General features: G+C 32.3%; 1 protein-coding gene across 1 annotated transcript in view; it reads left to right on the top strand.

Annotated features, from left to right (window-relative positions):
• Positions 1-4,017: 4,017 nt before the first annotated feature.
• The window catches only part of LOC140445805 (protein lin-28 homolog), a 168,257-nt gene continuing 148,386 nt past the window's right edge, over positions 4,018-23,888 (top strand). Inside the window, exons 1-2 of the mRNA XM_072538155.1 lie at positions 4,018-4,223; positions 19,003-19,072. Of these exons, the coding sequence (XP_072394256.1) occupies positions 19,009-19,072 (64 nt within the window). The 5' untranslated portion in view covers positions 4,018-4,223; positions 19,003-19,008. The remainder of the gene's footprint in view (positions 4,224-19,002; positions 19,073-23,888) is intronic.

Genomic DNA, 23,888 nt, shown 5'->3' with positions numbered 1-23,888 from the left:
AATTATAATTTTATACATACTTTAATGTAACTGATAGAGGGCGCAACATATGCCACATGTGTGGCATAAATTTGGGCTTAAATTTTTTGCTCTTTAAGTTAGCTCTATTTGTGTTAAAAAATATTAAAGATACATTATTTTTACAAAGAAAAGTTATACTTGTTAGTAACCTAAAAATTCAACCGTTTTCGAGATAATCGCATTTTATAAGTCAGTTGCATAATAATTCTTAGTTGTAATATTTGTGTGGTAAAGCACTGAATATCTGTAGATAAGCATAATTTATAGTTTATTTTTATTAAAACAACTCAAAGATGATAATATAACATCGCAAAATGCTTTGTTATGGCTGCTAAATGTCTTTTTGGAGAAAAGATTCTTCATCTTCTTCTTTACGTGCCGTGTCCGTATTCAGACGTTGGCCGTCAATATGTTTACAATTTCCCTTTTCTATCGCTTCTTAAGATTCTGTACTGGCGTTGTATTACTTTTTCTTTATTGTAAAATGCTGGAAACCCAAAATATGTGGTTTATGCAAGATGGTATACCACCACATTCTAGAGAGAAGGCAGTGAGAACATACTTAAATACCACTTTTCTGAACGTTTAATTTTTCGTGGTAGTCATATTCCTTGGCAATATGGTGAGATATTAATATAATTATTTAATTCATAAAAAATCCCAAAAGAATACTTATTATTCATTACGTAAATTGTTTAACCATTTTTATTAGGACAATTAGAAACTAGAGCATAGGTATTAAATAACACATATGTGTCTTGTTTCATAATACTTTTGCTACAAATTTAACCTTAAAGACTCAGCATTTTTACAAAAACTTCATCGTTGGCCTAATAACCGATATTGTTATAAATATAGTAAACACACAGGCAATTTAGTTCAGCATAATATTAGTTCGGTAGTAAATCATAATAGTTCATTTGTTCGAGATGTAATTTATAGTTACTCGTGAACTGTAACTTAATCATATAAACAAGTAATGTCACCGATAGGTTATTCCGTGTGTATATAAGTAACCAATGAATGAGATACATCACAGTTTAATACATTATTTAACCTCTGCGACAAATAAGGTAGTTCCACAGTATACCATAAGATTTGGATATGTAGCCAAAAGAATATATTCATTCATTATACATTACAGCCTCCACATAGCCCCGAATTTAATCCGCTTGATTTTGGTGTATTAAACAACGTGAATTGTATATGATTTAAGTTGTCGAATAGAGATACTAAGCTTATAACTATAAGTGACTGTAAATTTGAATTATTTTTAAGTGTTGCAGAAATTTATTGTACAGACTTACCAATGTCGACGTGGACATTACATCTTGGTTTGGTACATTATAAACTCCAAATAAGACTAAAATTTACTATTACACCGTTTAAATCGCACATCAGTTACCGGCATTCATACATCATGCCTATATCCGGCGCTCAACTGTCATATACCAGAGTTGCCAACCTCATTATTAATTAATTAATAACTCAATTAATTTCTGGAATTTGTTGCTATAAACAACAGTTTTATCTATTTCTCTTGTTTATACATTAATATAATAAAACTAAAATGAAAATTTTAAACATACCATTACAGATCGCTCATCCACGCCGACAATAAGTTTTAAAAAAAAAATATCTTTTTCAAAATTTGTATATTTATTACATATTTGGATTAATATTTCGTTACCAAATACTCATCTAAAGTTTGTTTTGTAATTCTGACCTTTTAAAAAAAATTTCAAAATTTGTTATATAAAAATTATTTGAATTATTTCGACTGTCACACTTAAATTTTAAAGTTAAATTTAATTCATCTGGTGATTGTTAAAAGTATGCCAATATTCTACATATTAGCTTACAATTTCATTTTCATTTAATTGTTTAACTACTAAGGTCTGTTGGCTTCAAAAACTAGTTAACTTTAGAAATAGAACAAGAACTGTCATACTTTAACCTACATTAGCTTGTCAAATTTACCTCTTAAAGTACTAGTAGACAACAACAAAATTCAATTTTTACCAGTTCCTCTCCTACCAAGTAATGTAGTGCCAATAAGCCCCCTTTTTTAAAAGTTTTATGTCTGTTTAGTCCTTTTAATTGTGTTCTGTTTGTCCCTAATTGTGTTTTAGTTATATAATTTTAACATTTGACATCACAATTCTCTGCCTAAACAGAAATTAAATGCTTTTTGTCCAAAAGTTGATAATTACAAATCAAAAGAAATTGCACACCCACAAAATAGCACAGCTACTTTCATTCATTGTCATATTTTATAACTGTCCTCTTTGTGTAAAAATTTTAATAATTTAACACACATTTCAAAAATATATCTCTTTAATAAATATAAATAACTTTAATAATTTAAATAATATAAAACATCACTGTTTCATTTAACAAACAATCGCATATACCTTACTCCTATATCATCTGTTAACATCTCTCCCCTTAAGAAACTTCCTCGTTAATTGTCAGACAGTTACAACATTGACCGAAGATCACCCATTATCAGCAATACAGGATAGTTTGAACTATGTATCACCAATCATTATATAAAAATTCTTGTACAGGCATGTAAGTAGTATTTTGTTTATTTCTAATTTACTACACTTCAATAGATTATCTCTTACCAATTTGTGGGTTTTACTTTGTCTGCTAAATCAATTTTATGCATATTAATGCACAGACATGTAATATTGGCATAATTACTAAAACTTTTTTGATCTTTATCTTTATAAGACAGCACCCTAATATGGGCTTTTTATAATTTCAGCATTTAATTTACTTTGTACCGCTTGACCTGAAGATGCTTTGCAAATTTTGGAAAGCGAAACCGGTCGTTTTGGGTAGTAAAATTAAATTGACTGTGAGTAAGTCTAATTTATTTCTTTTACCTATTTGAAATGGACTCACACAAGCAACACATTCATGATTTGAATATAATTTTAATTGTCAAAGTTTAAAATAGGTGCGTTTGTTTTTCATTTTCTAAGTTGGAAACCACGACGAAATAATAATTCGGACGTAAGTGATTGAATTAGTTGATATCTTCTATGGTGGAACGACCTGTGTACAGGCTGTCAATATAAAAATCCTTTAAAATAATAAATCTAGTAAATCTAGCAGAAGCAGTACCGTAAATTACGGTGTTTAAGGTACAAGTTTTTGAGAGTATGTGTGTTATCAGATCGCCTTATGACCTTTTGTAGGATCAGTGGTTGGGGTTGCATTAAAAGTTACAGGTTTTGCGGTTTTGGACCACCCTGGACATCGACCTCCTCCGCAGGAACAACATCCACCGACGCAAACCACCAGTGAGATTTAACCCAGCGATCCAGAGCCGACACCCAATAAAACAAATCACGTCCTAAAGAGGTGTCACCTAAAACAGGACAACAGAATCAAACAAAAGAAAAGATAAACCAAAACGGAGAGAACAACATGACAATGATACTTACTACCTTATGTTTTTCCTTACTGATTGGGATTACTTGCTTTTTAGGTTCCCTGAAGATTGACTGATTAGTCCGAAACGTTCTGAACTTTATAATTCATTTGGATTTTTTTTAATTTAATTTTTTCGATGTTCGAGTTTTATATTTTATATCTTTTGGAAGCTGATCATTTTTTCTTTGATATATATCTTTTATAGATATAAAAATCTTTTTGTGGTGTAACTATTTTAAATTTCATTATCTTACAAATTGACTTTAATAATAGACATCATTTTTAAATAACCACCAAATTACATTAAATCGTTCATATTATATTCTTTTTCGGATTTGCTGCAAAGAATATAAAATCAAAACGGCCCCGGTTCAGAGCGATTCCTTCACAACTTATAACAGAAAATCACGTTTTCAAAGAAGAGGGTAGGGTATACGCACCAATAACCCTCGAACTAACAAAAGATGGCGGGGGAGGGGTGGATTAATGCGTGAACCGCGTGTGCCCGGCCAACTAAGATTCAAGTTCACAACATGCTCCAGTCGGATGTCAAATAATAGGCAGTTGCCGCATTTTTGTTTCCTTTTTTACCTGCCCTTACGAAATTTGTAATTTACTTGCCTTTTGTACGATTTCAGTTGGTGGTGCGCGTGTTGGGTGAGTTCTTTGGCTTTAAAGTGGTGATGTGAGAGGTTCAAATTGTCCGTGGAACATTGTTTTAGTTTTGTTTTGTTCATTTTGCGGTTATTTAAGCAGTAAGTATTTTTTTGTTTGCAGTTTAATACATAAAATCGGCATTCAGATGGTAGGTACATTATGCTTTTAAAACATAAATCGTTGTTAACAAATCTTTAAACCAGGATATAAATTTTTGTTTATTTTTTAATTTGCTATAATTTACGCCAAAAAGAAAAGTTTTGGGTGTTATTTGTTACAATTTTAGCGGTAAATATATATTTTTTAATTATCTTTTTATACGTTCATTAGGACTCAGCTGTTTGATGTTTTCTAAGTGGTTTTTAGGAATGACACCAGTATAGAGGTTAACAGGTATCATCTCCATTGTTTAGTTATTGGTATTTATATATTTTTATTTGACAATCTTCTCGTATTTAAAACGTAGATTATTGTTGTTAGGCATCTCAATATGACTAATTTTTATTTGTCTAATTAGTATAATAATTATCCGGTCTATTATTTACTACTAGTTGGTCCGTGAGCACAATTGGGTCCCAGTTTGTAGTTGTCATTCTGAAGCATATGGTCATAAAGGTATTGATAATAAGATAGTGGGTTTGGGGGCAGTAGTTACACTTTTCTCTTCTAGTTATCTAGTTATAGCCATATCAGAATAGGTTTCAAATAAATTTTGGTTGAAATTACCTGATTCTCAATGACAAATAGAAAACATATTTCCTGGTCTATGTTTATTTGAAGCTGTATTGTCAACTCAACATAGTGTTGACTTCATTTGGAAGGCACCCGTGTAGAGGTTTTTTTAACCAAATGCTCATTATTTTTATTTGATAAATAATGATGAGTCAGTTATATTGTTCCCCATAGTTTGTTTAGACCATATCCTTTTACTAAAAACTGGGTCTAAAGACACTGCCGAGCATAAGTCAATTTGAATTTATTTTAAAAATTCTTATTCTTTTTGAACTATTTTCGGTTGTAATATAGTTTACTAACAGATTACTTAAAAAAACAACGTTTTTGTTGTTCAAAGTTTATTGAACGTAATGAAAATGAACAATTTTCCTTTGATATACTAGATATTGAAAAGGAATAATTTTTATTTGATATACTTTTTGTTGGAACAAAATTTAACCTTTCAGTAGACGCAGTTTAATTTTGTGTATCAGTAGTCGCACGCAGTCTACTACACCGGTCATAAAAATAGTCCTCTGAATGCATTTTGTTTAAATTGCAATAAAATAACCTATTGTTTGTAGTATTATTCACATATGTATTTTGTTTATTTAAAATGTTTATTTACGTAGCACAAAAAATAGTCCACAATTGAGGGGTCCGGCAGTAAAAAATGGTAAGAGACAATACAGAAGATTTGAGATTTGAAGTGTTGAATTTTGAAAAAAATATTCTTATATTTTTTATAAAAAAATATAAGACTATGAATCATGAATCAAAATATAAAAATATGTACTACAACTTAACATTATTTACCTAAAATATTCGAAAAAGTTTAACGTAACATGTTAAGTTTGAGACAGCTAGCGATTTCGTCCAACCCTCTTTTAGCAGTAGATTCATCCCACATAAAAAAGTGACCCTGACCATCTCCAAGGGAATGTATGCTTAAATTATAGCACCACAGTTTTCTCTTATAGAACATGGGACCAGTGGTAAGCTTTGGTGTGGGAAGGGTCTCTGACTGCCTGTGGGTACACGTAAACTCATCACCAATTACCATAAATACCCTCGTACATAGTTACAAACTCATCACCGCCATAAAAGTAGGGTTTTCAAAATTGACCCTAAGAGATTGGTAAACTGATCACTGGCCTACCTGCACCCTGGATCAGGTATAGACCATAAAATCCCAGCAAACGGCTAGTTTTTGGTAATTTCACAGAATAATCCAAATCCAGAGGTCTTAAATGCAACTGCAATTTATTGGTTATTATTTGGGAATTCCACAAAATTCTATTGATAGTTACCTAAAATCATGCGAAAAGAAAAATTTCTCTTCATTTGCCCTTGTTTCTTCAACATGGATAGTGAACTGCTAATTGATTACGTCCTGAGCCAACGCGGATAAAAAATGATGGTTATCAATAATTTCAAATTTCAATTGCGAAAGACTCTAAAAAAATCGAATTGCCTTTTGTGGACTTGTGCGAATTGTGCGACGAAAGGGTGTAAGGCTAAATGTCATACAACTGGTGAGTAGAAATTTTATACCGTTTTTGTTTAGTTGTTTCGCACCTGGTTTTCGCGAATAATCCTGATCAAACAGAAAAAAAATCAGCGTAATTAAGCTTTAAGTTAACTGTATAAGATGTTTCTTGTACGCAAGGCATCATAATACTTTGTTGCTGTAGATTACCTTTTCTGATATTACATTTTTAGATTTCTAATTAAATTGTTAAAGTCACATTGTTATATATATATATATATATATATATATATATATATATATATATGTATATATATATATATATATATACAGGGTGGATATCCAATTAAGTCGGCACCATATGTGAAACCTTTTTATTTTTAGTTTTATGAATTTTGTTATATAAAATAATTATGTTACATAAAAAGTTTTGAATGATCTAAAACCTAGAATACAATGATCAGATATTAAATTTTTTTTAGTTGTATACGCGGTTTGTCAAAAAAAAATGAATTGTGGATATTCTCAAGTCTTAATAAAATTCATGTTGTTTAACGAACCGCGTAAATGACTGAAGAATACTAATATCTGATTCTGATGATTGAAGTTCTAGATCATTCAGAACAAGAGAAAAAATTTTTTTTCATAAAACTAAAAATAAAAAATTTTTCCATATGGTACCGACTTAATTGGACTCCTTATATATATATATATATATATATATATATATATATATACTGAAAAAGCGATAAACGCTTGTAGTCAACGCTGATCAGTTAGACTACAAAACACAACTATGTATTTGGGTCTGCAGCCGAAGATAGGACAAAGAAGTACTCTTTTTAGTCTACCAAGCTTTCGCAAATCTTTATTTGCATCATCAGGGTGCTACAATAAACAAAATTAGTACAAATTACAAAATAAACATTATTTTGTATTATTATTATTATTTTGTATCTTACACTAATTGAGGTTAGTTGTCATGATGTTTATAAAATGAAATGAACAACTCATCTGACTCTTACAAATAATGGCGAAAACTAACCAAAAATGTAAAAAAATTACTTTTAAAAGCACTCTAATTGTGGGATCTTTGTACAAGTCATTGAAAGATAAAGTACAGGAAACTGTACTTAAGCATTTGATGCATTCTGTCACAATGAATGCATTGCTCATTACTTCAAATTTAAAAATTTCCGCCAATGATACAATAAAATGTAAAGGTTTGCACGTGTAAAAAATTAAGTTTTCTTCGACTTAAATGCACTAATAGCACACTTAAGTTTTTAGCTTTTCCTATTTTTCAGATATTTTATATTTACTAACTATCCAAAATCGTCTATTATTTTCAAGATAGTCAAATAACGTCAAAATGGTAAGACCGAATGTATGCTTAACAAATTATCTCGAGAATTCAATGAGAAATATAAAAATGGAATGAAAATCAAATAACGAAGTTGGGACTACTTCCGATATAAACAAAAATAGCACATATTGACAAATATTTTCATTTTAAAGTTCACCAATCTTTAAATCTCCAAAGGATGCCGGTGATCAGTTTACTATATCTTTGAGGGTGTAATAGTTTTATGGGGGGCTATATAGTGATGAGTTCGTACACGTCCCTGCCTGTTGACCTGCTTCAGCTTTTCTATGATGTAATTCTTGTTCCGTTTTAATTTTTTTAACTCCAGTTTCATCATTGTGTAACTTAGCATTTTCTAAAGCCACTGAAAACTTATCGCACGCTTGACATGTATTCATTTTTGGAGTGTTGAAACTTATATTATATTCTTCGGTAAATATTCTTCTGAATTTATCTGCAGAAACTGGAGTTTTCTTTTTCAAAATGTATTCTCCTACATATTTCTCATAACAAGTCTGAATAGAATATTCCTTTCCTAAGTACAAAAGCCATTCCTAGAATGGCTTTTGTACTTAGGTAAGCTTTCGATAAAAGATTTCAGAAAATCTATATCAGAATTGGAATATTTTTTAGGATGGTTTGAATGTCGACCTCTTAGATGTGATTTTGGAGTATTTGATCCAATTTTTAATTGTTTTACTAGATTTTCAACTCGACCTCGATTTTTCTGTAAGCCATGGATACTTAGGAAAGCCATTTTGCATACCTTAACATCTTTTCCTTGTGATTTTAATTTATATTCAATAGTTTGAGATCTTTTTGACATTAGTGCTTTAGTTTTCTTCCTAGTCACATTTTTAGATCTCATACAACCTTGTAAGTAAGCATTTTGTGTAGCAAAACTCTTCATGCCCCAGAAATTAACAAAAATTGACTGCAGCTCTTCATGAGGTGCAAATAACTCATAGCATTTATTGGGGCAACTACACGGTGGATCTTGTGTTTTTGATAAAACAATATTTCCCTTACCTCTGTATTTTTTAATTTTTAATTAATTTTTTTAATTGCTTACTAAAATTGCGTTTCCTTTTTCTAGATTTTGTTTCTGAAACAAAATCTTCTTTTTCTTGTTTACTGTGTTGATTTAATTCTCCTCTATTTTCTTTTTCTTCCTCCCCTTCTTCTGCAGTACTGGATTCTGGATTTGTGTGAGTAGAAATTTCTTGAAGTCCATGTTCTTTCAAAAGTTTTCTAAAACATAAATAAAAATCGTATTAAGTATTAGAGGGTTGCCGATTCATTCATTTTCATATTTGCAAGTAAAAAATGTTAAGTTTTTATGCAAAGTGAATGTGGATGTAAACAATGTTAAGTACATCCTTTACCATTTTTTACTTGCAAACAATTATTCTAAGAATATCAATAAATTACCTTCTTTGTAGAAAGTTAATCGAGCTAGCTTCACTAAATATTTGAAATTCAGGATCTTTATCTGAGTCATAATCATCGTAGCTCTCAGAAATGTCACTATTAACATCAAAAAAGCCATTTAGATTTGAACAACCTGCTTTGTCTTCCGCCATCATGGACACATAACATTATTTTCATGCGTATGCATGTCTCTTACCAAATTTTAAGAAATTAATCTTGCTCCATCTGTTATTCGGAGGATAAAATAAGTCAAGTTTTCTGCGTTGCCATGTCCCTTGCCATCTTTTACATAATATTTCGGGAAAAATCAAAATTTGTCCTTTACCATTGTTTACTACCGAGCCCCTCAATTTTTAAAATTTTGTTTGATTTATTCTCCCTTTTGCTAAACAATTAATTTAAAATTAGAACGTAACATATCAGTCTTCAAGAACTATCTTAAACAAAAATAAAACATTACTTCACTAAGACTTATCATAAATAAATATAGAAGATGGCCAAAAACATAATAAAATTAAGCCGGAATATTGTTACAGTTATTGCAAATTGGATTTACATGTTCCAAACAAAGATACTTTTTGCAAATCGAACTATCGAACAAAAATATTTCGTTTTTACATTGTTTTTCCATCCGCAGTCACCACACCTCCCAATTGCTCACGGAGTTCTTTGAACTGGCACGACATCTTCATTCAAATGACAGATCTTCTTTAGTCGAATCGTTATTGTCTTGGGTATATAGACATTTTCGCTCCGTTTCTTCTGGTGGTTATACATAAGACTAACTGCTAAATTTGTCAAAACTTCTCGTCGGGTCTTTGTGTAATTTGGAATGTTTCAATTATTGTAAATAACAAAGGAATGTATTGCTGTAACATTTAAAAGGCTGTACAAAACAACCATAGGCCATCTTCTACTACAACGTACCACATCATATTGTGCGCATAATTTATCTACGGTAACACCGCTTTTTGTGCTGTTATATGCTTATATATGATTTCCGGTTTTCCAGTTACAGCATCAACGTCGTCCCCATGATGCATAGTGGAATATAACAGAACGATTTTGTTTCGTTTTGGTTTATATGACACTAGTGTTCCTCTTGAACCAAACCCAAATATACAAAAGCCAATAGGTCGTCTTTAATTGTTAGAGAAATATGCAGGAATTTCTCTTCTATTTACTTTTATTGTTCCCAAGAGATTTAAACCATTTTATTCAAGCTTATACCAAGATCAACGCTGGTGTACCAATAATTGTCGGTGGTAACATTTTTTCTTAGATCTGTAGAGATGTTGAAAGGCCCGTTCCGCAACCGCCTTGGTACTATTGTCTAGATAGTATGGACCACCCACTTGGGTTTTGCCAACGTATACTTTCATGTTACTGGTATAAAATAACTTTGCATCAGACAGTGTAAATATTTTTATACCGTATCTATTGGAATTGCTTGGTATGTACTGGCGGAACGAGCACCGTCCTCCAGAAGCCTACAACTTTTCGTCCACAGTTACCTATTGCGAATTGACTCTATCACGCCTTGTATTGATATCATCAATTCGCATGTACCTTAGTAAATTTCTAAATCTCTTGATGTTCATTGTCAGTCGGAAAACCTCTATACCAGTGCCGTGCGTTTTACACAAGCCTGTTGTATTAAGGTGATTTGCCTTTCTTACACCTGCAAGATATAAGAGACTTAAAAGGGCACGAATTTCATCAATGTTTGTTGGGTATATATCTCGATCGCGACTTAACGTCTGCTTTTCTGCTTCTATTTTTGTATTGGTCCCATCAACAATTATTTTCAACATATCAGTATCAAATAGATTGTTCCAGATATCTAAAATATCTGTCCTTAATGTCCTTAGGGGCAATATGCTTAGCCCATTTTGTTTTATTATCTTTTCCCAAAAAATATGAAACAATGGCAAAATCTGTCTCATCATTTTCCTGTTCCGTATCGCTTCCCTCCAAGTTTTCTTCTACATGATCTTCTTTTCCCGATTCCTCTTCATCATCACACTCATCACCCGTCAAAACTTCTTCAAAAAGTGATAACAATATTTTTTGCTCTTTTTTACAATCCGTTATATCTGACAAATAAAGTTTTATTATAAAACAATTACTTACAAATCACAATATTTTTTTACCTCTCTAGACGCACACTACCCACTGCAAACAAATTACAAACTTACAGTTCGAGCATCAACACTGCAATGATACACAGTCGATTGTCGAATCAGAATCAGAAGTCGATAAATGTACCTATCAAAAGAAGTTAGATCCGGAGAAACTCGAAAGCTTCCGATTGGCTTTAGAATTGACCGTCAGTGACTCCCACCTGCTGTGTTGCCAAAACTCACAATTAATCGTGAGATTACACGAATTCAGTAAATGTCTCACGATTTCACGAATTATATGGAAATTTACACGATTTTTACTCACTTTTGAGGAATAAGTAGTTTTATACATAATTTTGTAAAAAAAATTACGTAGAGTCAGGACAACCCTGTTAACAAACCCATTATAACTGAACCAAAAAGGAGCTAAAAGTATTAACTTTATTTCTACCATACGAAATTCGCTGCTATTGGATTAAATTGTATCAGAATTCGGGGAAGTCCCGCTTTAGCACCAGTTACAATGTTACCGCGCGTTGCATATTTTTGCACGTATTTTGCATAGATCTCGTTTTTCCCCATTCTTACCCCCTAATAAGAATCTTTAGATATTTTTCACATTTGGTCCCGAAGAAGATGGCCTCAAATTAGCTGTCAATTAAGCTTCACAAAACGAATTTTTGCATTTTATGCTTCAAACATAAAGAGAGTACAATTAAAAAGTACATTTTTAACAAACTTTATTTTTATTATATTATTTTATGGATTCTGCAATTTTTTGATTTATATAAAACAAGAATGAATCAATATTTGTTACTTTTGATGTTAATTGCAGTTAATTATTAGAAAAATTATTTGGAATTTGCCCTTTGATAGATTAGCGGGTATATTTGGCAATAGAGTCAGAAGAACTTTATTATTATTTATACTTAACATTTTACTATTTACTTTTATAAACTGTTTTAAAACTATTCACTTTTTCTTTTTTGGCAATTCCAAATTGTTGAGTTTACCAAAAGTACAAGCTGATTATAGATGCAAATGTTGAACATGGAACAAAAAATTTTGGTTTAGCAGTGTTGGCATGTTGCATGTTGTATGCTTCAAATATAAAGAGATAAAGCTTTAGAAAAGTACATTTTGATTATTTTATGTTATGAGTTCTGCAATTCTTGATTTATATAAAACAAGAATGAGTAAATATTTGTTTCTTCGGAGATTAATTGCAGTTAATTATTAGAAATTTTTTTTGCAATTGCCCTTTGATAGATTAGCAAATAGATTTGGCAATCGTCAAATCAGCAATTGCCAGATTGCAACAGATGGTTGCAATTAATCTCGAAAGAGACAAATATTTACTCGTTATTGTTTCATATAAATTAAAAATTGCAGAATTCATAAAATAGCATAATCAAAATATACTTTTTATAAGCTTTCTCTCTTTATATTTGAAGCATACAACATATGCATCATAAAAACATCCCAACACTGCCAAACCGAAATATTTTATTTCATTATTGACATTTGCGGCTATTGTCAGCTTGTACTTTCGGTAAACTCAACCTTCTAAACTATTAATTTTTATATATCTTATTGCCTTTGATTGTACATGTTTCATTTGTAGTGTAAATTTCAACACTGTCAAACACCAATATTTCGTTCTGTCAAACTGATTTGAGGCGATCTTCTCCGGGACCAAATGCGAAAAATGTCCGAATCGGACGAATCATTTAATGAATTTGAAAAATCTCACGAATTCTGACAATTTTTTAAATATAATTTTGACGATTTTTCCTAGAGTGTTTTGGCAACACTGCCCACCGGTCTTCTAGACAAGCTACGTCTACTGAAAGGTTAAGCATTTTAGTAATTAGTATTTTCTCCTCTGGCGGTGATAACAGCTTGCAAACGACGAAACATGCTTTAAGACCCGTTTACACGGGTAGAGTAATGATGCAAGTACTTGGTAGAGTAGAGTAACTCTACCCGTAAAAACGCTCAGCGCAGTGGAGTAGCAAGTAGAGTGCATAGTACGTGGTAGAGTAGAGTGACTAGCAACATGTGGCAAAGTAACTCTACTCTACTACCACCACCACCGCCAAAATATCCACTCGCCTGCGCACTCTACCCATGGAACGCGGTCAATTCTGGTAGAGTAGAGTAGGTAGGAGAGTGCATAGGGACGCTGTCATTCCGTCTGGAGTTGTGTTTTGTGTAAATAGTGAAAATGAAGTTCACCGAAGATGAACTTCATTTCACTTTCCCTTTAAAACTTGTAGAGATGTATGGCGAATACCAGTGTTTATGGAATTTAGGTAGTGTACACTATAGAAATAAAAGTATGAGGCAAGCTGCGGAGGATGAAATCGTCGAAAGAATGGCAAAAGGGGGCTTTGGAGTAAACGAGCTCAAGCAAAAAATTAAGAATATAAGGTGCACTTATAATCAAGAGTGTTTAAAAATACAAAAATCAAAAAAATGGGGTTCAGGTTCAGCCGATGTATACGTTCCGAACGTGAAATGGTTCACTCCTATGGAAGCAATCATGAAAGGTGCAAAAAGAAACAAGAAAACTGAAGGCTCACGGGCAAGTTACAGGTTTTTATTACTTGTTAATAAAAATACAACAAGAAATAAAAAATGTATTCTTATCAAGATAAAAGAGCTGAGGCCCCGTGTGTATTCCTTCTTTTAAGCCACTCTCTCATCCACTCTTTTCTTTGTTACAAAGCGACCTCAGTTACAAATGCATTTGCAACAGTAGCTAAACAATTTTGAATCAATTTTCTTTTTCTTGAATTCATTTTGTACTAAACAAACACCTACACCACAGTATACTAGCATAAGTACTATACTTGTAACTCTTCTCGTGTGAACGGTATCAAGCCATTTTTGGTAAAGTAGCGAGTAGAGTCGACTCTACTCGCTACTCTACTCTCCTCATAACTCTACTCGTGTAAACAAGTCTTTAGATTAGAATTACATTCTACGAAAGATTGTTCCATTCGTGCACCAATATGTCGCGTAGCTATCTTGAAGTACTGGCGGCCGGCACATGACTTCGTAAACGTCTCTTCCTCAAAATCGTGTGATTTGAACCTACCTAGTCAAGATACTCAATAACCATCCGAGCAGTGCGGGGCATTATCATGCATAAATGTTGCTTTGCCTCTAAGAATAATCATAATCAGTAAAGTCTTTTAGAACCTGTGTCGGGTACCTATGCACAGCCAATGTCTCGTTCTCGATAAAGACTAACTCCGTGCAAGCATCAAACGATATGCCTCCCCATGTCATAACTGATCCTCCACAAAATGGAACTAGCTTGGCATCACATGATTGAACATATCTCTCGCCTGGGCGTCGCCATACTCTTACACGTTTGTCTGAGTCTGTAAGACAAAATATCGCTTCATTAGAAAACAATACACGACTCCAATCCTTATTGTTCAAGTCAATTGTTCTCGTATTCAATCTGGCAAATCGGTGTTCACGTGAAAACGATTGTCTTGAATTTACTAAATGTTTTGTGTACTAATTCTGGTTACCAACAAACAAAATCAACTTCTACCACCCAGCTCTTCATGAAATGCACCATGATTTTTAAATAACGCATTGCAGGAACATAATGGTTCAAACAAGACAAGCATTATAAAAAAAAACACTTTTCATCTGCATTAAATGCTTATTTGTTAATTACCAGCTTAATTACATAACACCACAGGCGCCCCCTCACACGAGATATGATAAACACCGTGATACGCAGGTCCTATAGTAAAGTACTAAATTATCGGAGGTCCCCAGCATTGTCAAGTGTGAATGAGTTACGTAAATTTTAGATTTTTTATGGATTTAACAGTTATACTTTCATTTAGACTGTCAAATTTTTGGAAATGATTAAAATGATCGCAAGGAGTTCAGGCGTCCAATTAATTGAAATAAGTGAAATAAAATAAATATGACCAAATGTATTGAATATATTTGGTGTCATAAACTGCTGATTGGTCTATAAATCATAGAAGATGTGTAAATGATCATCAAATGGTTTTGAGTATCAGTGATAAAAAAGATAGACGGAGGTGCCGTAAAACTCCAAAAAATTGTTGGTTGAGTTTAACGAATGTACAAGGTGATTATAGCCGCAAATGTCAAACATGGAACAAAAAATTTGGTTTAGCAGTGTTGGCATGTTTTTATAATGTATATGCTGTATGCTTCTTTGGAGATTCATTGCAGTTAATTATTAGAAAATTTTTTTGGCAATTGCCCTTTGATAGATTACGGGATAGATTTGGCGATCGTCAAATTAGCAGTTGCCAGATTGCAACAGATGTTTGCAATTATTCTCGAAAGAGACAAATATTTACTCGTTATTGTTTTATATAAATAAAAAATTACAGAATTTGTAACATAATATAATCAAAATTTACCTTTTAAGCTTTCTCTTTTTATCTTTAAAGCATACAACATATGCATTATAAAATATCACAACACTGCCAAACCGAAAAATTTATTTCATATCCAAAATTCTTAAACATAGTTCTCTATGAAATTGTTTCATATCCTGTCTTGGATTGATCCCTCTTTCTTTTAACCTCAGTATTTATATCCTTGTTCCACGATTTGTTTATTTCCTTCTCTTGCTCATTCTATTCCTTCCACATACTTTACCATTTTATGCCTTTCAAGCATATTTTTATGATTTTATGCAAATTAAGTGACCCAAAGAGTAAAATTTTATAAGATATTTTATAAGATAATTTTATAAGAATAATTTTATAAGAATAATTTTAGAAGAATATCTCTCGACCGAGTTTACGGCGACACTTCTAAATTCTGAGCTCTATGGCCAAAGCTGTTTACCGAAAATATTTAAATTTTTATTATATCCATCATCAGAATGACGAAATAATTTTTTGCACTGATCTTGTTAGATGCCAGTGTATCAGGAGGGAATGGATGTATGTAGTAGAAAAATATGAATTGTGCTAAGAAAAATAACCTCCCTAAGGTTCTATTAGTGCATCCAGTAGAAGAATGAATCATTATTTTCCGAAATCATTATAAAAACCGTTACAAATCCCAAAATGGACAATTGCGGGTACGAAATTCGAGAAAAATTCAGTAAGTGTCTATCAAAATGCGTTCTATTAGGGACCGCTATCTTCTTTGTACATATGTTTTTATGTTGTTAAAAGGTGTACTATTAATACTTAATAATTTAGTTTAAATATAAAGCAGAGTTTTTATTGGTGACGACTTTAATAGTCATTACTGTAGATGGGGTTTCGTACAGGATAGTGTACAATATAATATTCTAGCTGATTCTTTAGACAATACTAATCTAATTTTACTCAATGACGGAAGACCAACCAAAATATCCAGACCAAACAAACGTCCTTCAATGATAGACTTAACATTAGTATCTCCTCATTTAACAGACTTTTCTACCTGGAATCCTATAAATGACTCACTAGGTACAATCCACATCCCTATCCAAATCACCATAGATTTAAAATACTCTCCAATAACAATTCATTCCTCTACAAAATGGAAAGAGTTTTCAGCGGACTGGTCTATGTTTGAAAATTACTTAGAAAAATGCCTTCCAGATACTCATTCTATAGATGTTACATCTTTGGAAATGTTTAGTAAATTAATAAAAACAATTAGCGAAGCTGCAGACTCTGCTATGATTATCCAAAAATCATCCAAAATCCGGTCTTCCAGTATGATGGGATGACGAATGTAAAAATTGAATATCTTGTCAAAAAAAAGCTTTTCGAGAGTATAATATTGTCTCAAATCTTGAAAATTATCTAAAATTTAAACACATCCAACCTAAATGCAAAGTTTTTCTCACGAAACATCTCAATATTGTAAATACTGTTACTAAAAATACACCGCTCAATAAAATATGGAAATTTGTTAATAAAATGTCTAACAAAAATTATTATTTAAAAACACAACCAATTTCAACAGAGCTAATAGAAGAGTTACTTGACAAGTTCGCTCCACCATACGTTCAAGACCAATTTAAGACACGTAACAAATCTACTGCGCCCGGGAAAGATTATCAAATAAGATCACCTATTCGATAATTAACCACCTCCCCTATAAGGCTAAAAGTCGTTTATTAAACATATTTAATATATGTTTAATTAATATGTATTAATTATCCATACAAAATCTAGTAAACAATTATTAGAAAATAAAAAATTTACCACCATTAGCCGATGCCTTTCTGGAAACCAATGATTTACCGGTTACACTTTCAACAAATTGTATTATACCATTCTAAAAATTAGAATTTAATACGATTTTCAAAAAACCAAATATTATATTTCCTAAATATTCAGATTCACATAAAATAAATAACAAGTTGTTGAATTTCATGTTGAGTGAATATGCTAATAAAACTATAATTTACACAGATGGCTCTAAACTAAACGATGAGAAGGTAGGGTCTGCAGTGTACATTCCTTCCAATAACAAATTATTTAAAATAAAACTTCCTCCACATTGCTCTATTTACACTGCAGAAGCGGTAGCTATTAGGAAAGCTCTGGATTTGCTAGAGCACGAAAATTTGCAAGATGCTGTGATCATCTCAGACTCTACATAAGTCAGTTTTTAGTGGACTTAATAATACTGAGTTAAACCATAAGACATGTGAGCTGATATGTGACATTAAACAAAAAATGAGAAACAAAGATGTAACATTTATTTGAGCAAAAAGTCACACCGGGATAAAAGGCAATGAAATAGTAGACGATCTCGCTAAGGATTCTACTAATTCCGGTATACAAGAACATTATACACAGTATCAGATCTAATTAATTTTTATGATAAAAAAATAAATTTTAAGTGGCAAGACAGATGGAAAATATTGGCGAATACATCAAATAATCATTTTTACAAGATTCATCCTACGTTACCATTCCTAACAGAATTACCACATATATTCCATTAGAATATATCCAAACGATCAGCAGCAACTATCACAAGGTTAAAAACTAGTCACGGTGCTGTTCCTGCTCACCTGACTAGATTAAACATAGAATCAGGAAACTGCTCATCCGATAATATTTCCCAGTGTGATGTTAATCACATCCTGTTTGGATGTATTAAAAATCACTCTCATCTACATTTTATGAAAACCTGGCTAAAAGTAATGTGCAGCTTCCAGTAAATATATCCCACCTACTGTCACTGAATCAGAAATCACTGTACGAACTCATAGGTGTAATCACTTATATGCATCCGGATATATAATATAAATTTGTTACAACAAGTTTTAACTCATTCAAAAATCTGTGAAAAATGGACTAGTTTCCATGCCAAACACACTATCATCATCATCATCAGTTTAAATACAAGTTTGTTATTTTAATTTTTGTTATATTAATTACGATACACAAAATTTAAGACTTTACTATACATCAAGACGTGGTACTTGTTGGATGGTTACGTTTCCAGAATAATTTGAAAATTATTTAAGACAGTCAATAAATCATACTGTAAAATCTTTACTAAAAACATTTTATTGCATATTTAAACACTATCGAAATTATATAAAATCTAAACAAACAGCTATTTAATTATGCAATAAAAGACAAGCTGATGTTTTCAATGGACATATCCCGTTTGGTATCAACTGAAGATTCATTACGGTTATGCAGATGTGTGTGATATGCAACAGGTGTTAAAGAATTTCAATATTTTTACATATTTATGGCCCAAATTTCTTGCAGGTATCCATGACAGTCGTAATAACAGATGAGGACAGCGGCGTGGAGATGTCCCATTCCAGGGCAGATAATGGTAAGTCAAGTATAAGGTATATCAATCATATATCAGCATTAACATTGCTAATACAGCATGTCCACAACAAACACATACATTTATACAAGATAATTCTGAAATAGTTAATCACTATAAAAAACATTTGATATAAATTGGCTCACGATTTGACTGTGATTTGACTGGTCGAAACATAGCCAGGTTTACACAAGAGAAATACACTTTTAAACGCATTTATCGTATACATGATCATTAAAAGATCAAATATATTTTAGACAAGTTGTAACGTTAAAATTGAAAATCGAAATTAAATAAGTAGATCGATTCATTTGTTTTTAACAGATCCGTTATAAACTATACTGAACACCCTCCGTAAATTTAAAATTCTCGGCTAAAATTATTAGATCCCGCGCCAAAACAAAGCAAGCTATTGGCAGAATGCGCTTTCTACCCTTAAACTTAAAATATTGACTTACAACGTACCAATTTAATATATCCGCCAAAAAATTTAACATGATAATTTCCCCAAAAAATACCAATAACGATGGAGACCAACGAAGCTGTGTTAAATAGAGCAAATGTCGTTCGTGAGTTATTTAAAACTATTAAAATAAGAAAGATTTCATATCTAGTGCATATTCTTAGAGGAAACCGATACAGAGTCCTTCAGTTTGTCATAAAAGGTCAAATCGATGGCCGCAGGTGAATTGGAAGGAAACAGTCATGGCTCAAGAACGCTGGCGATTGGATAGGAATATGCAGTGCCAAACTATTTCGATTTGCTGAAGAATATGAACAACTAACCAAATAATTGCCAATATTAGGGAGACCTAATATGACACTGAAAGAAGAAGATAGGTAGGTTATTTTTCTGGCTTACAGTCTCAGTTGCAGTCTTTGCATTAATATCTATTTTATTTTCTTGTTATGAAATAATATATTTGACAATGAGTTTTTGTTTTTTTTTTTTTCAAAACAACGTGTTACAAATCATCATATCTAGTACTATTGCTAGTTCCCACATATCATCTTCAGCACCATTCCCAATTTCTAAGCCTAGTCCTACTAGTGTTAGTTAAATGGTCATTAGTAAGAGAAATAATCCATTACCAGACATTATACGTCTAAGGCTCTCAATAAGGATTAAGTATCGTGACTATTCTCTGATGTTTTTCAACCATGAACAACTGCTTCCTTCACTTTCCCCTCCATCAACAACCTCAAGAGCTTGTTATGTCTTCCCTAGTATACATGTTCCAGATAACTGGTTTTGCGCTTCTTGATAGTATTAGTGCTCTGTCGTGATTCATTTTACGCAATACTGCGTTAGTGATGTGGTCTGTTTATGGTATTTTCAAGAGTCTTTAAACATCCACATCTTTAAGGCCACCAACCTTCTCATGGCACTTAGGTTAATTATCCATGCTTCTCTCCATATAAGAGAATAGAATATATGTAATGTTTCTACGAATCGATACCTAGTGAAATAGTTATATTGGTCAAAATGTATTTAATTTTAAGGTATGCAAATATTAACTATTAAATTCGGATTTCAACCTTCGGGTCTATATCTTTGGTTGTACGTTTGAAGTGTTAGCTTGTAGACTTAAACGTTTGCTTACTATCATTGCTTTTGTTCTACTGGTATTGATTTTAAGACCAAAGGATTCGCTTTCTTTTGCTACTGCGTCCCGGAGTAGTTGAAGATGTTCCGGAGTGTCCGTACGGCAGACAATATCTTCGACATATATTATGTTGTTGATCAGTCTTCCGTTAACTTTAATGCCTTTTTGGATATTTTCCAGTGCCTTTTAGAACACTTCTTTAGAACACACCCCTGGCCCACTACTCTTTTTAGAGAGACATTACTGTACAGGTTTTTGCTAATTTTGACTTAGGTTCTGATCTGACCTGTTTCCAATACATATTTTTTGATCTCATTGGTCTAACTCTTGAGCAGGTTAATGAGTTTAGTGTGCATTATTCGGTCAAACACCTTTGCATCTCTGGTCTCCAACCTTTGAAGAAACACGAACTGTTCATCGATTAAGTGTTGTTCGCAATTTATTTATAGTCGTTGGTGAATAACTTTTAAGATAATTTTAATAGCATGGCTCTTTATGCTGATTAATCTAAAATGGGAGCATTTATAGCTCCTATTTTTTGTGGGTATTTTTCACTAATACTTGCTTTAATAGAGTATGACTTAGGAGCAGTATTAAAGAGTAATGGGGAAATAGATGGAGATACATGAAGTAAAAATAGGGTGGGATCTTCTATTCCTGGGACAACTAGTCCTAGTTTAGGAGCTTCTTGTAAAACTTTCTACACTGTATACAATTTTTCTTTTATTGCATCCATCAATTCCATACTCTTGAATTCCAAGATTATAAGACCCTCTTCTGATTTTTCTAAAGCTATATTAGTGTTTTCACTGAGATACTGTTTGCCCGAAAATGATAAAGGTAGCTGATTATGATTGCAAAAACATTTTTCACAGTGCAAGCCATTCATTTTCTTTTTTTATTCAATTCTTTTTTAAGTTTTTTCCTTTACAAACTGAATATATTGTTTGGCACTGGTCACCTGGATGACTTTTCTATCAGCATCACGCCCAACACACTCTCTAATTCCATCCAAACATAGTACGCATTATTATTCAAGTTCATTAACAGTTCGTGAATCTGAAATAAGTCATCAGAAAAAGCTGAGAAGTGGTGGTTTTTAGAAAAGTTCAGGTACTGCAAAACATTTATAACATAAAATCTCATCCGTAAATCGCACATTTTAAGAATGACGGCGAAAAACATTTAATAGAGGGGTACGCCATTGCAAAGTAAGGGCGTCTCTAAGCAACCGCCAATCATATTCTGGCGTCTTTTAATGACGTCACCGTTGTTATATTTTACACAGTGGGTGAGATTTGATCGATATAGATGGAACTTTATTAATAAATTTAGAAAATCGGACGACTTTGTGATGAAAGATGAATGGTTAGATTTCTCAGTAGTTCCATAAAAGTCAACGCTATCTGTAGTTTTTAATTAATTAAATTATATTCGAAATAAATAGATGATTCATTTTATTGGATTTTCATAAGGCGGTAATTTAAACACGGTTCCTATCTTAATTTATACACGAATACGGAAAAAAGTTATAGACCTATAAAAATGATAAATTAAAAATGTACAATTTTTAATGTTTTTTCGAAAGAAATATGATTTAAGAAATTTGATAGCTGTCTCATGTTCACGCCTATTACGTTACTCATATGATTATGGTGGATTCACTGATTTGACTTTTTTTGTTACATTACGTTTTTTTTTAATATAATTGCTTATCTTGTTTTTGTTGATAAAGAAGCTTAAAAATACAGACATATAGTTTTCTTCAAATTTATTCTTCTTATTTTAACACTATGTCTAGTTTTTTCGTTGTGGCTTTAGATGTCCAAATGTCATACTAACCTTTGGCGGGTGTTCTAAGTGGTCTGTTCGTGTTTTCCTTCCTTTAGTCGAGTATCACCCATTCTATCAACGTGGTCTCTCCATGCCCTTTTTCTGACTCTAGACCATTTTACAACATTGTTCTGAAGCTATCTTCTTGTGACATCTTAATGCAATTACTACTTTTAATGGGAATAAGCCAGAATTTGAGTTTAAAATAAGTGTACTTTTGACGTATTCGGAATAGTCTGAAAGTAGACGTATTGAACTTCCTTAGGTTTTGAAGCCAAGATTTATTTTTCTCCCTGGTCCTCTCTTTCCAAATACCTTGCCCCAAAGAATGAGTTGCAATAAGCCATATCTGAGTTCATTTATTATAGCGAAGATATTCTAATTTGCGCTCTTTGATTGTGTTAGTGATCTCGCATTCCTTGCCCATTCTATTCTGTTAAATTCGTAAGATGGGCCTGTATCACCACATCGCGGAGGCCTCGAGCTTTCCTAAAGAAGCTTCAGAGAGCGTCCATGCCTCTATTACGTATAATAATGTAGAAAATACATAGCATCTGATGATAGAAATTTTGGTACTAAGTGGTAAATCGTGACTTCTCAAAAAAAAAATTCATCTCTACGAACGCTGATCTTGCTTTCCCTATGCGTTGTTTTTATTTCAGTATAGTGGTTCCGTTGACTGTTTATGTTAGTACCAAGATATGTGTAGCTGTTTACCCTGTCAATTTAATGTTAGTTTACCATTAGATGTGTATTTAATATTTCGCGCTTACTTATTACGATGTCTTTTTTTTTTGTTCGTATTGAGATCCAGTCCATATTCTCGACTTATATCTGATATACACGACATTATTGCTTGTAAACCATCTAGGCTATCTGCAAAAAACTATTTGCGTCGTCAGCATATCTAATGTTGTTTAGACGCACTCTGTTAACTAAGACGCCTTCCTGTAGTTGTCCCAGCGCTTGCTCGAAGATACGCCCCGAGTACAAGTTAAATACAGTAGTCTCTCTTTATAAAGATTTCCTATATAACGATAATTTCCTTATAACGATGAAAATAGTAAACGTTGTTTGGTTCGTCATAAGGACAACGTATTAATTCTTTCTCTATTTCGATATCGTTTTCTCTTTATAGCGATGACTTTTCAGCGTTCAATAGTCGATGGCAAATGTGTTATTGTGTTTTTGAAAAAGACTTTTGATGAAATTGGTTGAGAACAATGTTGATCTCAAACTAAACGTTCTTGACGCCATCCTAATGATTAGTTAATCCTGTGACGAGGTGACTAGCAATACGATAAAACATTCCTTTAAGCACGCAGGATGGCTGAAAGATCAAAGATTGACTGAGGATGAAGATCCTGAACAGCTAACCT

This window comes from Diabrotica undecimpunctata, chromosome 7, assembly GCF_040954645.1.
Source record: "Diabrotica undecimpunctata isolate CICGRU chromosome 7, icDiaUnde3, whole genome shotgun sequence".
In the NCBI taxonomy this organism is placed as follows: Eukaryota; Metazoa; Arthropoda; class Insecta; order Coleoptera; family Chrysomelidae; genus Diabrotica; species Diabrotica undecimpunctata.
Note: the sequence above shows the minus strand (reverse complement) of the source record. Positions and strands in the feature narration are given on the sequence as shown.